Raw genomic sequence first — 13,521 nt, forward strand, 5'->3', positions numbered from 1 at the left:
TCAATTTCATGGCAAAATATAAAGAAAATAAACAACCCAACTGTCCACTGACAGGAGAATGGATAAACTGTGATAGTATTTGTATATACTTTGTATAATTATTATAAAGCAGTGAAAATGACTAAACTATCAGTATGTGGGACAATATAGATGAAATCTTAGAAATATTATACTGAATGAAAAACTCATGTCCAAAAAGACTACGTAGGGCTTCCCTGGTGGCACAGTGGTTGAGAGTCTGCCTGCCGATGCAGGGGACACGGGTTCGTGCCCCGGTCTGGGAAGATCCCACATGCTGCGGAGCAGCTGGGCCCGTGAGCCATGGCTGCTGAGCCTGTACATCTGGAGCCTGTGCTCCGCAACGGGAGAGGCCACAACAGTGAGAGGCCCGCGTGCCGCAAAAACAAAAACAAAAAGACTATGTACAATGTGATACCAATTTAGGATATGATATATCCCAAAGCTGACAAAACATATAGTTTACTTATACATACATACGTGGCAAAACTATTTACTGAAAAAGAATTCATGAAATTGGCTGCCTTCATGGGATATAGGAAAGTAGACAAACACATTAAGTTTTGATAATATGCTATTTCTTGAGCTGTGTGGTAAGTTTACTGATATTCATTATATTATTTTTCTTTTAATTTTATGCATATTAATATTCTTTATTGTATTCTTTTATATGTATCAAATACATTTTAAAAACGTTTAAACTTGAAGAGCAAGTTTCTTATTAATGTTTAGATTTCAATAGACAAAGCTTTACATAGATTTTCACCTTTCTTCAACTCAACACAATGAATTCAACTCTGGAAACTCTGTTAATACCAACAACACATTTCTGACCTAATATCAAAGCCAGAAGAAAACAGGTCTGGGACCAAGACTGTAAACATCAGTACAGAATTAAGATCTATTTCATATCCCACTATATCTGCAGTGCCTGGCATGGTTCCTCCTCAAAGACGGAACTCAGTCTTAAGTGTTGACTGAATGAATGAATAAGGTATACAAAAGGTCTAAAACTGGCACAGCACATTATTGAATATTCTCAATTTAAAAAAAAGCAACTTATGTCCAAGATGTACAGAAACTTTGAATTTACATCGGGTTGCTCAAAAGCCACTCACTACAGTCAGAGATCTAAGTTCTCATTTCATATTCCTCGATGCCAACTATTACACAGAATGTTAAAAGGAGAACAACGGGAATTCTGAGGCATATGGAGAGAGGATGAAAAGGTTCAAACCCGACTCTTCTGGAACAACTTAAACAAACGAAAATGTAAAGATCCCGTTTTTTTTAGAAATATGGCCTTCAAATGTTTTTCACTATGTACCCCTTAAGTAAAACGTTTTTGGGCATGGCCTCAAACATTTGTATACTTATTTACTTATTTATAAAGAATATACCACTGTCAGGAAGAATATAATTTCCCAAATGATAAGAGGACTTTTACTGACTCAAGATGATGAGTAAACCAGTAAAAATCCCGTAAATATTTATCATTAAGCTTAGTGAACTCCTGCCAAATTCAAGGTTGACTTTATACATTAAAAGAAAAAGAAAAAAAAAATCCGAAACTGTCTTTGTGTGCTGGAAAGTACTTTGAAATATCTTGCTAATTGAGATGACCTCATCCTATTATTGGCTAATATCTCAAAGAACGATATACACTTGGGGAGCAATTTACTGTTAATAGCAGTTATTAAATTGGACTTCAAATAGTCTTCTTTAAAATTTGGCACTTTTTGCCCTCTTCTCCGATCTATAAATGCACTGTTTTTTGTTTGTGTTTTTTTTTAAAGATTGGCATTTTTATTTATAAATGTTTATTTATTTATTTATTGAGTTGTGTTGGGTCTTGGTTGCTGTGTGCAGGCTTCCTCTAGTTGCAGCGAGCACGGGCTTCTCATTGCGGTGGCTTCTCTTGTTGTGGAGCACGGGCTCTAGGCGCGTGGGCTCAGTAGTTGTGGCGCACGGGCTTAGTTGCTCCGTGGCATGTGGGATCTTCCCCGACCAGGGCTCGAACCCGTGTCCCTGCATTGGCAGGCGGATTCTTAACCCCTTTGCGCCACCATGGAAGTCCCTGTTTTTTGTTTTTAATCTGAGAGTTTATATTAGAAGTGGCAGCCCTGCCATTTCTCATGGCTTACTTGTGTTTGCCTAGTTAGTATTGTCTTTGATCTGCATCTTATTTGAAGAAATCTTGTCAAGCCACTTGGCATTTTGGTGAGGGTTAATTTAGTGAAAACGGTATAATACACATCTTAACCTGGCACATGTAAGCTTCACCATATAACAATATGCAAAAGGGAACCAACCGGTGAAGAAGCGACTGTCAGCTTTTCCCATGTGAACGTCCGGCCTCCTTTCAGAAGACCTGAGACCAGCTGACATTCTCAGTCATTAAAAGCACCTGTGTCGGGCTTCTCTGGTGGCGCAGTGGGTGGGAGTCCGCCTGCCGATGCAGGGGACACGGGTTCATGCCCCGGTCCGGGAAGATCCCACATGCCGCGGAGCGGCTGGGCCCGTGAGCCATGGCCGCTGAGCCTGCGCATCCGGAGCCTGTGCTCCACAACGGGAGAGGCCACAACAGTGAGAGGCCCGCGTACCGCAAGAAAAAAGAAAAAAAAAAGCACCTGTGTCTTTCCAGATTGGACAAACCAAGTCTTAATATAATTTTATATCTTTAAGTAAAAGATATAAATAAAAGGTGTAATATTTATTCTTAAACTCTACTGGATCCACTTGCACGCCCCCTGTGGTGGACCCTCTCACTCTGGAAAGCACTGTTTTAGAGAAGGCACAGCCCCCTCTTCAAAACATTTAGTAGTCACACTTATGTTTACTCAGTGCACAGAAAAGTCAAAAGTCTATGATGTAGTCTCCTGCTGTGACTCTGTGTCTTCCTAACCCCAAGCTTCACGGCCCAGGCTGGCAACCACTGAACAAGCTTTAAAGGAGGGAAACTTATTTGAAAAAGACAGGTATTACTCTTATGGCCAGGAAACAAAAACAGAGGCTAGGTAAACAAGGAGATGATGAAAGTGACACAGACATTCCAACCGGTGGATAGGAAACCAAACTCTATCTCCTTGTAGTGCTTTGTTTCAGCTCCATGAAAAATCATGTCAAGATCATGCCAACTCTGACGAAATACAGTCACTATTTATACAGAAAATACATGTTACGTATTATTCTGCTCTCTTTGGTCAAATAAGAGTAATTATAATATTATTTTTTTAATCAGCTTAAGGGAGAGGAGAGGAAACACTGACAAGTTTGGCACAGAATGTTTTCCAGTTAAGTAGCAAGGATTATGGCATGACTTATTTTTAATATTGAATCATACTGGTATTCTCTAGTTTGGGATTTTATAATCTTTGTAACATAAACACATTTAACTATTTGAGTTTTTTCCAATTCTCTAGCAAAATATTTTTAAAGCAAATAAAATCAAATCCAAAAACCTAACCTAGGGCTTCCCTGGTGGTGCAGTGGTTGGGAGTCCGCCTGCCGATGCAGGGGACACGGGTTCGTGCCCCGGTCCGGGAAGATCCCACATGCCGCGGAGCGGCTGGGCCCGTGAGCCATGGCCACTGAGCCTGCGCGTCTGGAGCCTGTGCTCCGCAACGGGGGAGGCCACAACAGCAAGAGGCCCGCGTACCGCAAAAAAACAAAACAAACAAAAAACCTAACCTAGTCAAAAGTAAGTAGCTTTCAGAAAAAAGCCACCTTATTAAAAATATGGCAAGACTAAGCCAGCCAACTTTTGACAAGAACAAAATTCAGTAGTTTCAGAAGAAATAGTTAAATATTTATGGCTGGGTCTAAACATGTTGTCTTCCAGGAATGACACAGCAGAGATGTTAAATAAAAGGGTCAATGAGAGATCTGTTTTTGAGAACGTACTGCAATTGTAAGTTTGGATCTACTAAATCTTTCTTCCCGTAACAATATGTTTTAGATTATGAGTAGTAATCAACAGACAAAACAGGTACAGAAAAAGTTAAAAAGGGTCAGAAATAATGTGAATCTTGGGAAGCCTATTTTGAGGCAGCATTTATGAAAATTCAAGAACTTGAATTTATTATGCCAGTTCTGTTTTTCTATGAGTATTAAATCTCTAAAACCAGAAGAACGCAACATTATAGTCAACACACTACAGTGCGGTTCAAATTTTTACAGCACGTTCACTCAAAACTGCACAGTAGCTGGAAAGCCATTTTTTTAAACCGTGGCACAATTACGCTATTTAAAAATGTGCAATGTTTCCGAAAGATGCAGGAAACAAACCATTCTGGCTAATGAAACAGGGAGCCCAATCTATCTTCATCTCAGACTCACAAGGCTTAATTATTTCTAAACGTCATTTAGCCACACCATAAACGTCTGCCTTAAACAGTCAAATTTTCCAAAGAAGCCGAACTTTCATGGGTGGGGCAAGAGGCTGAGAAGGAACAGGATTCATGTTGGCTTACTCTAGCGTTGGAAAAATATTTAGCACCACACACTCAACAAAGGCCTAACACAGCAAAGAGCAATGTCCAATCAATCCATTTTGGTCTATTGTCCTAGTCCTCTACGGAACTAAAATACGGCGAAAGACTAAAGCGAGTACAAAAGTTTGACGGCGGCGGGGCTTGGGGCTCCTAAAGTGGGGGAGGGAGGGGGACCATCAAGAAAATGTCACCAATTTTCCATCCGTCTATTGGCCCTAGGATGGGAGAGTGTTTTACTCATCCACGGAGAGAAAGAGTTGAAATTCTTTTCACCTGATCAACCTTACACGCCTTAGTCGTTACGGCCACTTTCCGGAGCAGACCATTACTCAGCACGAAGGTGGGAACCGGCGCCTTCTGTAGCCAGGGGTGGGGGGCAGCGGGGTCTTGGGGGAAGTGGGAAGAGGAATAGAAGCATCAGGTGACAGCGGCCCCCTCACGCCCTCCGAGACCTCTGTTCTCCAGGACCCACACCTGGACTTGGGAACGACTGAGCACAAGTTGACCTGCGCGCTGGTCCCCAGAGCAGCTGGGGAGTCCAAGGGCAGGCTCGGGCTAGGGATTCCGGGGGTGGGGAGGAGGCCGCGGGGACCCGACGTTCGCCTCCTCCTGGACGCCCCCCACTCCGGCGCACGCCCACCTCCCCGCTCCCAGCCCCTCTCCCCAACTTCAGCCCTCAGCCCTGTGCGCCCGCTCCGCACTCCGCTGCCCTCGCCCCCAGCAGCCGGGCCCGCCTCGCCTCCTCCCGACCCCCTTACCTTTCCATTCTTGGGGCTGCCGTTAAGGAACAGGGTCACCCGCCTCATCGCGCTGCCCCCACTGGGTCCTGAGTGAGTCGCCACCCTCCCACCTGGCTCTCCTCCCACCTTTTTCTTTTCCCGCCCTTCCCCTCCCTCCACCCACTCGGACTCTCCTCCCTTCGCCACCTTCCTTCCCTTACAGACACACACACACAGGCACGCACTCTCCTACCCACACCCCAAGGTTGGCGGGTCCTCCTTCCCACCCCGCCCCTGGGCTCCTCAGTCAGCCTGGGGCCCTTCCCCCACCTCTCCCAGACTGACTCTAAGCTCCGCCAATCAGCGGGCAGCGCCGGCCAAAATTCAGCCAATCATCGCCCTGCACTGGGTGGGCTCTAGCTAACCCAGCCCAGGTGGAAGGAGGGAAGAGAGGCTGCAGTGTAGCCGACGGGGAAGGGTTATCAGCCAATCAGAGCTGAACCTGGAGCCGAACGGCGGCTCAAAGCGTTACTGAGCAGGCGCATAGCCAACACCAGGTAGAGCTCATCTGCATACGGAGGCGGGGCTTGAGGGAAGAGGCAGAGCGCTGGAAGAGATCCACAACCAGTCAGAGCCTCCCAACTTTAACCCCTCCCACTCGCTCAACCCACCGAGGAAACGGCTGCGGTCGGGACTGGCTGATTGGGTAAGAGCCAGCCCGTCGTTCTGTCAGGATTGGTTCAATGATTCTTTTCGAAGTTCGCAACATCCAATCGAAAGGCCGGGGACGGAACCAAACGGCTAACTAGATAATTCCTCCGCGAGGCTCTCACGGAAAATAGTTCCCGGGGACGCAGGTCAGTAGTGGAGCTCTCTGGACAGTGTGTCAACTGCGGCTAGCGGTGGTGTTTCTCGGAGCCCACGAAGCCACTCCTGTTCCTGGGAAGGCGAGGTAGAGGTCTGGGAGAGTTCGGTGCGCGCGCGCACACGTGCGAGTGGCGTGGGCGTAGAGATTCTCAGAGTAACGCCGGGAGGCCGAGGAGGCGGGGCCGGCGATTTGAATCGGGCGGCGGGCCGCGGACGGGCGGAGGGGAGGGTATAGGTAACGCCGGCTGTGGGGTCTGGGGGTCGGCGGCCGGGGACCAGGTAGCCCCCCGCGGCTGGCTTGGCGGCCGACAGTTACTTTCTCGAGCGAGCCCATCAGGACCAGAGAGCCGAAGTCTAGAAGGCAGGACAGCCACGACACTCATCGGCGGAGTGTTCAAAATAAACCCGAGGAAGGTAAGGCAAGCGGCCTGGTTGGGAGTTCCGAGACAGTAGTGGCGCAGAGCTGTTTCTTCGACGTGTTTCTCAGAAGTGTGTTCTACTGGATCACCCGCCTGCTTTTTAAAATGCAGATTTCTGGGGCCCAGCCAGACCTCCTGAATTAGAATTTTTGGGAATCCGCAAAACCGCTTCTCCAACAGGGTGCCTGGATGATTCTGATGTTCGCTAAGGTTGGAAAGCCTTGGCTTTATTGTATGGGATCTGCTTTGTTTCATCCCGAGCAGCAGTTTCCTCCATTTCTCTTTAATTTGAGCTCCAAAAGTAGTCTCTTGTCATCCGTTTTCGTGCCAGTATAGGTTGTATTAGAATTCAGTCTTGAAAGAGGATCTCGATCAAATCACATTAATTTTGGAGGTGGGGTTATTTTTCTTTTTTCTTTCTTCTCTCTCTTTTTTAGATGGATGATAGTTCAAAAGACAGCAAGCCCCTTGAAACCAAGGAGTCTGCTATTAATAACGCTGGTATGTAGTGACCTGTTGTTTCTTTGTGAAATTTAAGGTTTAGGTGTTTATCTTGATAATGATGTTTAGACCCTACATGTTGTCTGTTTCAGAAGATACCTCTTTCATTTTGGGAAATGGGAAGCTTGTAACTCCTCACAAGCCTGCAGCTGAAGTGACTCCTAATCGTTGCATGTCAGATGCTTTTCAGTCACCTTTGAACTTTTCCACAGTAACTGTGGAGCAATTGGGAATTACACCTGAAAGTTTTGTAAAGAACTCTTCAGGTAAGAGATGTTCTTCTTCTATTGCAGTGCCTTTAAAAGTTGAAAAATTAAACTCTATTTTGTTCACTTACCCTGTGTATCTTATTACTTTATTTAAATTGATTGACTTTCAGACTTGCTGGATCAGGGAGATCAGGGTCCCAGGGCACCCAGCATGATACTGTTCCTAAGTCACAGCTACGCTCCAGGCCCAAACTGGAAAAGGACATGTGTGCGAGTCACTCTTTGACCCAACACATGGGATACAGGAGTGTGTATGTGAAAATAGTAATACATTTTATGGTCATGTATGGTAAAAATGAGAGAAAGTTGAAGGGCAATTAAGAAAATATGACATTGAAAGACTGGGGCATACCTCTTTCAAAATCTCAAACAGAAAATTGACTCAGGCTAATCTCCCTTATGGAATAGAAATGAAATTCACCTGTGAAGTCTGATTTAGCTGAAGAAACAAATAATGGGAATGGAATTAGAGAATAGAATTTAGAAATGGAGGGTAATGGGGGACTTGAAAATCAGGGGGCACTAGACTAGTAATACCTGATGGAGACAAGACCGAAGTGGATGCCAACCTGTGTTCCCTTCTCAAGAACATCATTCTTAGACCTTCAAAAAGCTAGACTGGTTGGAATTCAGGGTAGTGTGCTGAAGGTAGACAGGTATCTAAGAGAAACAAATTATTTTGAACAATTGAGGATGTGAGAGTGTGTGCCTGGGGGGAGATCGTCCTTGGGGATCAGAAAAAGAAATTTTGAGTCCAAAGCAATCCATTACCAACTCTGTGCAGGAAGTAAGAAACAAAAATGAGACCTGTTAATTCAAATGTATTCATGCATTTGTTCCACAACTTTTTGATAAACACCTGCTATGTGCCAAGCACCTCTCCAGAGGCATGGAATAAATCAATAGACAAAACAAAGGTAGCTACCCATCTGATAATGTGTGCACAATTTTGCCTGTACTTTTCCACTTAGATCCCTGTACGATGCGTTCATCATATTCTCTCTCAGGCTGGTGGATCATGGATATTCAGGGCATGATTACTGATTGCCTTGTTGTGTTCCAACTTACAAAAGAGTTTTTATTATAGGAAAGTCATCATCCTACCTTAAAAAATCCAGACGACGCTCTACAGTTGGTGTTCGGGGCTCTCCGGAAACAAACCATCTAATTCGTTTCATTGCCCAGCAGCGGAATTTAAAGAATGCTTCTTTGACCAAGAATTCCCCTTGTCAGGTATGGTTTTGTTTTTTAAGTTCCGTCATGAATTCTTCTAGGAGTATGTTTTGCTCTGTTAGAAAGCTTTTGTACAGAGTTGGTACTCTCCAGTGCACCTCATCCGTTTTGGATCTGGAGAGAGAATATTTTCTCTGTGTCTTAACAGAGATTGTGCGCTTAGTTTAAATGTTGATGTTGAGCATGGTTCTGTTAAAGGCTATGAGATCCTGGATAGAAGTGGTGTTCTGGAGGCGCTTTCTGTTTTATTTTGCACACTTTTGTCTAGTTCATGTCTGTTTTTCTCTAATGAGGTGAGGCAGTGTTTTCCGACCTTTTTCTTTTAATATTTTGTCTGTAAGTGTCTAATACTTTTGTGACTACTGTGTGTTGACATGTAGGGGCAAGAGTTCCCCGCACCCCCACCAAAATGTATTTGGGATAACCTTGTGGAAAGGAGCGAAGTGTTTGTTGATGGGGAAGTATTTAGATATTTTTGCAGATTTTTATCAGAATAATACATGCTTCTAAAAAAGTCAAATAGTACAAGACTTGCTACGAAAGACAGTCCCGGGCTTGCCCTTCTTTGGCTCGTTTGGCTCTTTTGGTATGGGCCTTCCTATTTTAAAAAGTACTTTTATTGCCACTTCTTTATTTTTCGTTTTAGACCCTGTGTATACATGAGGCTGTTTAGTGCAGTGCAGGGCTTCTCAGAAATTATCTGCAGATTCCTGGGAATACCTGAGTCCCATCCAAGAGGTCCATGAGGTCAGACTATTTGTTGAAACAGCACTAAGGTGTTATTTGCCCTTTTTCACTGTGTTGATGTTTGCACTCATGGTGTAAGAGCAGCGGTGGTTAAAACTGATGGCATCAAGCAATGATTTTACCTTCAACCCTGTTCATCGTTTACAGAAAACAATAATAAGGCCAGTTTCACTTAACATCCTTGATGAAGCAATAAAAATTATACACTTTATTAATTTTCAAGCCTGGAATATTATGTGTGACGGGAAGTAGACACCAGGCATTTCCAAAGTATATACCGAAGTGTGGTGGGTGTTTCCAGGGAAGTTATGGACGTGATTGTTTGAGCTGTGAGTTGAACTAGCCACTTTTTCATGGAACATCGTGCTTATCTGAAAGAATGACTGACAGACATGGTTAGTCAGACTTGGGAACGTGGCTGGCATTTTCTCAGAAATGAGCAGTGAACCTGCCACTTCAAGGAAAGCCAGATGTTTCTTACCAATGAAAAAAATTCGAGTTTTTGAGAGAACATCAGAATTTTGGAAAACTTGTATTCATGACTGTGATCTTACTTGGCAGCTTCCCAATGGCTGCACTTTTCTGATGGATCAGTGGGGATATTAATGTGACGTTTGGATATTGCACAGTAAAATATGTTAACATTTGGAAGATACACATAACTGAGTGAACCAGTATTTTCTACGCGACCAGTACATGCAAATTATACCCTCAAGTTGCAGGATAGGCCCATGGATTTTAACATAACAATATGAAAAGTTCATTGATAAGATTTCATATTTGACATTGCAACTGTTGAAGAAATCTTCATTGAATTTTGTGTTGCATTAAAGGATATCCACAATTCTGGAAAAGCTGTTGAAATATTCTTGATAGATATAACGAACGTGAACTAAGAGTCTTTGGTGTGCTCAATAATTCTTTAGGGTGTAAAAACTTCTTGAGAACTGTGTTAGGGTATATGGGAACATGGCCTGTGGAGCTGTATTGTCGGCGTTTGATTCTAGGCTTTATTATTAGTTAATTGTGACTTTTGGCAAATTACTTGAATTTTCTGTTCCAGTTTCCTCACGTATAAAACGGGGTGATAATGTAGCAGGGGTTTTATGAGGTTGAATAAATTAATAGATATGAAGTACTTACAACTGTGCCTGGAACATGGTATGTTTTATGCTATCATTGTTGTTATTTCTGTGAAAAATGAGGATTTTGCTCTCACATCTCCTAGCCATAGCTGTCCTGACACTTTCCTCTTCCTGCCTTCCTACCAGTACAACCAATTACAATTTGTGTTTAAATTAGGGTTTAGTATGTATTATCTAACCCTATAGATATTTTTCATGAATTGCCATATGGTGTGTTAGGGCCGTATTTCCTTTCTTGCATGATTTTTGTTTTTCCTGTGATTAATAAGTACTTTTTTTTTTTGGTTTAGTCTTTTAATTTATCATGATGGACTATCTTTCACTGTGCATTGTTGAGGACATTATAGTTTTGTTGAAGTTTTCTTCCTTATTTCATGGGGTCTCATTTTGCTACCTAATTATTTTAGGTTCTGGCTCATTCTCAAATCTTTCTTCAGATGCCTTGTGATCCTTGACTCTGTTCACATTTGAAGGTGTGACACTTTAAAAACTGACTGGGAGCTAACTGTGTGTGGTCTGGCTCTGTTGGCTAGTGGATTTCCATGTAGGACAACGGGGCCACTTTTTCAGTGAAGGAACTCCCAAATATTAGAATCCTGTGGGTACTTTCTCTTTGGCAGATCTGTTTTCTTTGAGGGAATTCCTGGGGATGTAAACCTGAGCCCTAGAACCGTGGAAGGCAAATGTGGAAAGTGGCTGGAGGTCATTGAGAAGACTTAGACAAACTGTTTTCAGTACAGGGCCTCCTATCCTTAGCTGTTTAGATCTCATAGAGTCCTAAAACATAAAGGTTCCCTCCAAAACATAAAGGTTCTTTGCTATTTGTGGAGAGATCTGTGGGTTCAAGTGCTACTGATACAGCTTCAGCATTGCCCTGGACCCTTGTTTCAGACATATTGAATATCTGATGCTTTAGATAACCTGAGCCTTTCTGGGGGTCTCTAGCAAGTCTGCTTGTTTCCTGTTATCAGACCACCCTAAGGAGCCCCTGTCAGTTTCAGCTTTCTCTGGACTAAGTCGGTTTTTGTTTGGTGACATTCCATATCTGCTGTTGATTTTTCTTTTTTTTTTCTTAAGGATATACATACACATATGTACATAAACACATCCCCACACACATCATATGACTGTACTTATTAAAAGAATTACTGGAATATATAGTTGTAGTATCTAGCATTGAGATATTCAAGAATGAAAACAAGAGTAGTGGAGGAAAGATGAGGGATATATATTGCAAAATGATCACCGCACATAGTTACAAATTCTTTTTTCCCTGTGATGAGAACTTTTAAGATCTACTCTTTTAGCAACTTTCAAATATGCAATACAGTATTATTAATTATAGTCACCATGCTGTATATTATTTCCATGACTTATTTATTTTATAACTGAAAGTTTATACCTCTTGACCCCCTTCACCTATTTTTTACACACTCCCAACAACCAGCCACCAATCTCTTCTCTGTATTTATGAGCTTGGTTTGACTTTTTTGTTTTCTTTTGTGTGTTTGTCTTAGATTCCACAGATAAGTGAGATCATATGGTATTTGTCTTTCTCTGATTGACTGACTTAGCGTAAGGCCCTTGAAGTCCATACGTGTTGTTGCAAATGGCAAGGTTTCATTCTTATGGCCGAATAATATTCCATTGTGTATATACCACAATTTCTTTATCCATTCATTCATCAAGCGACAATTAGGTTGTTTCCATATCTTGGCTGTTGTAAATAATACTGTGTTGAACATGGGCGTACATATATCTTTTTGAGTTACTGTTTTCCTTTGATTAAGCACCCAGAAGTAGAGTTTCTGGATCATATAGTACTTCTTAATTTTTTGAGGAACCTCCATACCGTTCTCCATAGTGGCTGCACCAATTTGCATTCTGACCAACAGTGCACAAGGGTTCCCTTTTCTCCACATCTTCACCAACACTTGTTCTCTCTTGTGTTTTCAGTAATAACCATTCTGACAGGTATGAGGTGATATGTCATTGCGGTTTTGATTTGCATTTTCCAGCTGATTAGTAATGCTGAGCACCTTTTCATGTACCTGTTGACCATCTGTATGTCTTTGGAAAAATGCGTATTCAGATCCTCTGCCCATTTTTTAATCAGATTGGTTTTCTGCTGTTGAGTTGAAGTGAGTTCTTTTTATATTTTGGACATTAACCCCTTATCAGACATATGATTTGCAAATTTGCTCCCGTTTGTGCAGAAGCTTTTTAGTTTAATATAGTCTCACTTGTTCGTTCTTGCTTTTGGTGCCTTTGCTTTTGGTGTCAAATCCAAAAAATCATCACCAAGACTTATGTCAAGTTGCTTATCACCTGTTTTCACCTAGGAGTTTTACAGTTTCAGGTCTTATGTTCAAATCTTTAATCCATTTTGTGTATGGTGTAAGATAATGGTCCAGTTTCATTCTTTTTTGTATCTGTTCAGTTTTCCCAACACCATTTATAGAAGAGACTGTCCTTTTCTCGTTGTATAGGCATACCCCCTTTTATTGTGCTTTACTTTATTGTGCTTTGCATTTCTTAAAATAAATTTATTTATTTATTTTTGGCCGCGTTGGGTCTTCATTTCTGCGCGCGGGCTTTCTCTAGTTGGGGCAGGTGGGGGCCGCACTTCGCTGCGGTGCGTGGGCCTCTCACTGCAGCGGCCTCTCTTGTGGAGCACGGGCTCTAGGCGCACGGGCTTCAGTAGTTGTGGTCCGCAGGCTCTAGAGCGCAGGCTCAGCAGTTGTGGCACACGGGCTTAGTTACTCCATGGCATGTGGGATCTTCCCGGTCCAGGGCTCGAACCCATGTCCCCTGCATTGGCAGGCGGATTCTTAACTACTGCGCCACCAGAGAAGACCCCCTTTTTTTTTTTTTTTTAACAAATTGAAGGTTTGTGGCTACCCTGAGTCAAGCAAGTCTACTGGCACCATTTTTCCAACAGTATTTGCTCACTTTGTATCTCTGTGTCACATTTTGGTAATTCTTGCAATATTTCAAACTTTTTCATTATTATCTTTTATTATTATATCATATCATTACTATTAAGGTGATCAGTGATATTTGATATTACCATTGTAATTATTTTAGGGCTCCACGAACTGCACCCATAT

At 42.7% G+C, this 13,521-nt stretch overlaps 2 protein-coding genes across 3 annotated transcripts in view; one reads left to right on the forward strand and one right to left on the reverse strand.

Moving 5' to 3' along the window:
• KCTD9 (potassium channel tetramerization domain containing 9) overlaps positions 1-5,398 on the reverse strand; it is a 61,294-nt gene extending 55,896 nt beyond the window's left edge. For both annotated transcript variants that reach the window (XM_060301268.2, XM_030879065.3), the window contains exon 1: positions 5,270-5,398. In XM_060301268.2, coding sequence (XP_060157251.1) covers positions 5,270-5,317 — 48 coding nt within the window. In that variant the 5' untranslated portion in view covers positions 5,318-5,398. The remainder of the gene's footprint in view (positions 1-5,269) is intronic.
• Positions 5,399-6,082: 684 nt separating this feature from the next.
• Positions 6,083-13,521, forward strand: part of CDCA2 (cell division cycle associated 2) — a 49,205-nt gene continuing 41,766 nt past the window's right edge. Inside the window, exons 1-4 of the mRNA XM_060300040.1 lie at positions 6,083-6,182; positions 6,954-7,017; positions 7,110-7,283; positions 8,374-8,519. Coding sequence (XP_060156023.1) covers positions 6,954-7,017; positions 7,110-7,283; positions 8,374-8,519 — 384 coding nt within the window. The 5' untranslated portion in view covers positions 6,083-6,182. The remainder of the gene's footprint in view (positions 6,183-6,953; positions 7,018-7,109; positions 7,284-8,373; positions 8,520-13,521) is intronic.

The sequence above is a fragment of the Globicephala melas genome, chromosome 6, assembly GCF_963455315.2.
Source record: "Globicephala melas chromosome 6, mGloMel1.2, whole genome shotgun sequence".
Taxonomy (NCBI): Eukaryota; Metazoa; Chordata; class Mammalia; order Artiodactyla; family Delphinidae; genus Globicephala; species Globicephala melas.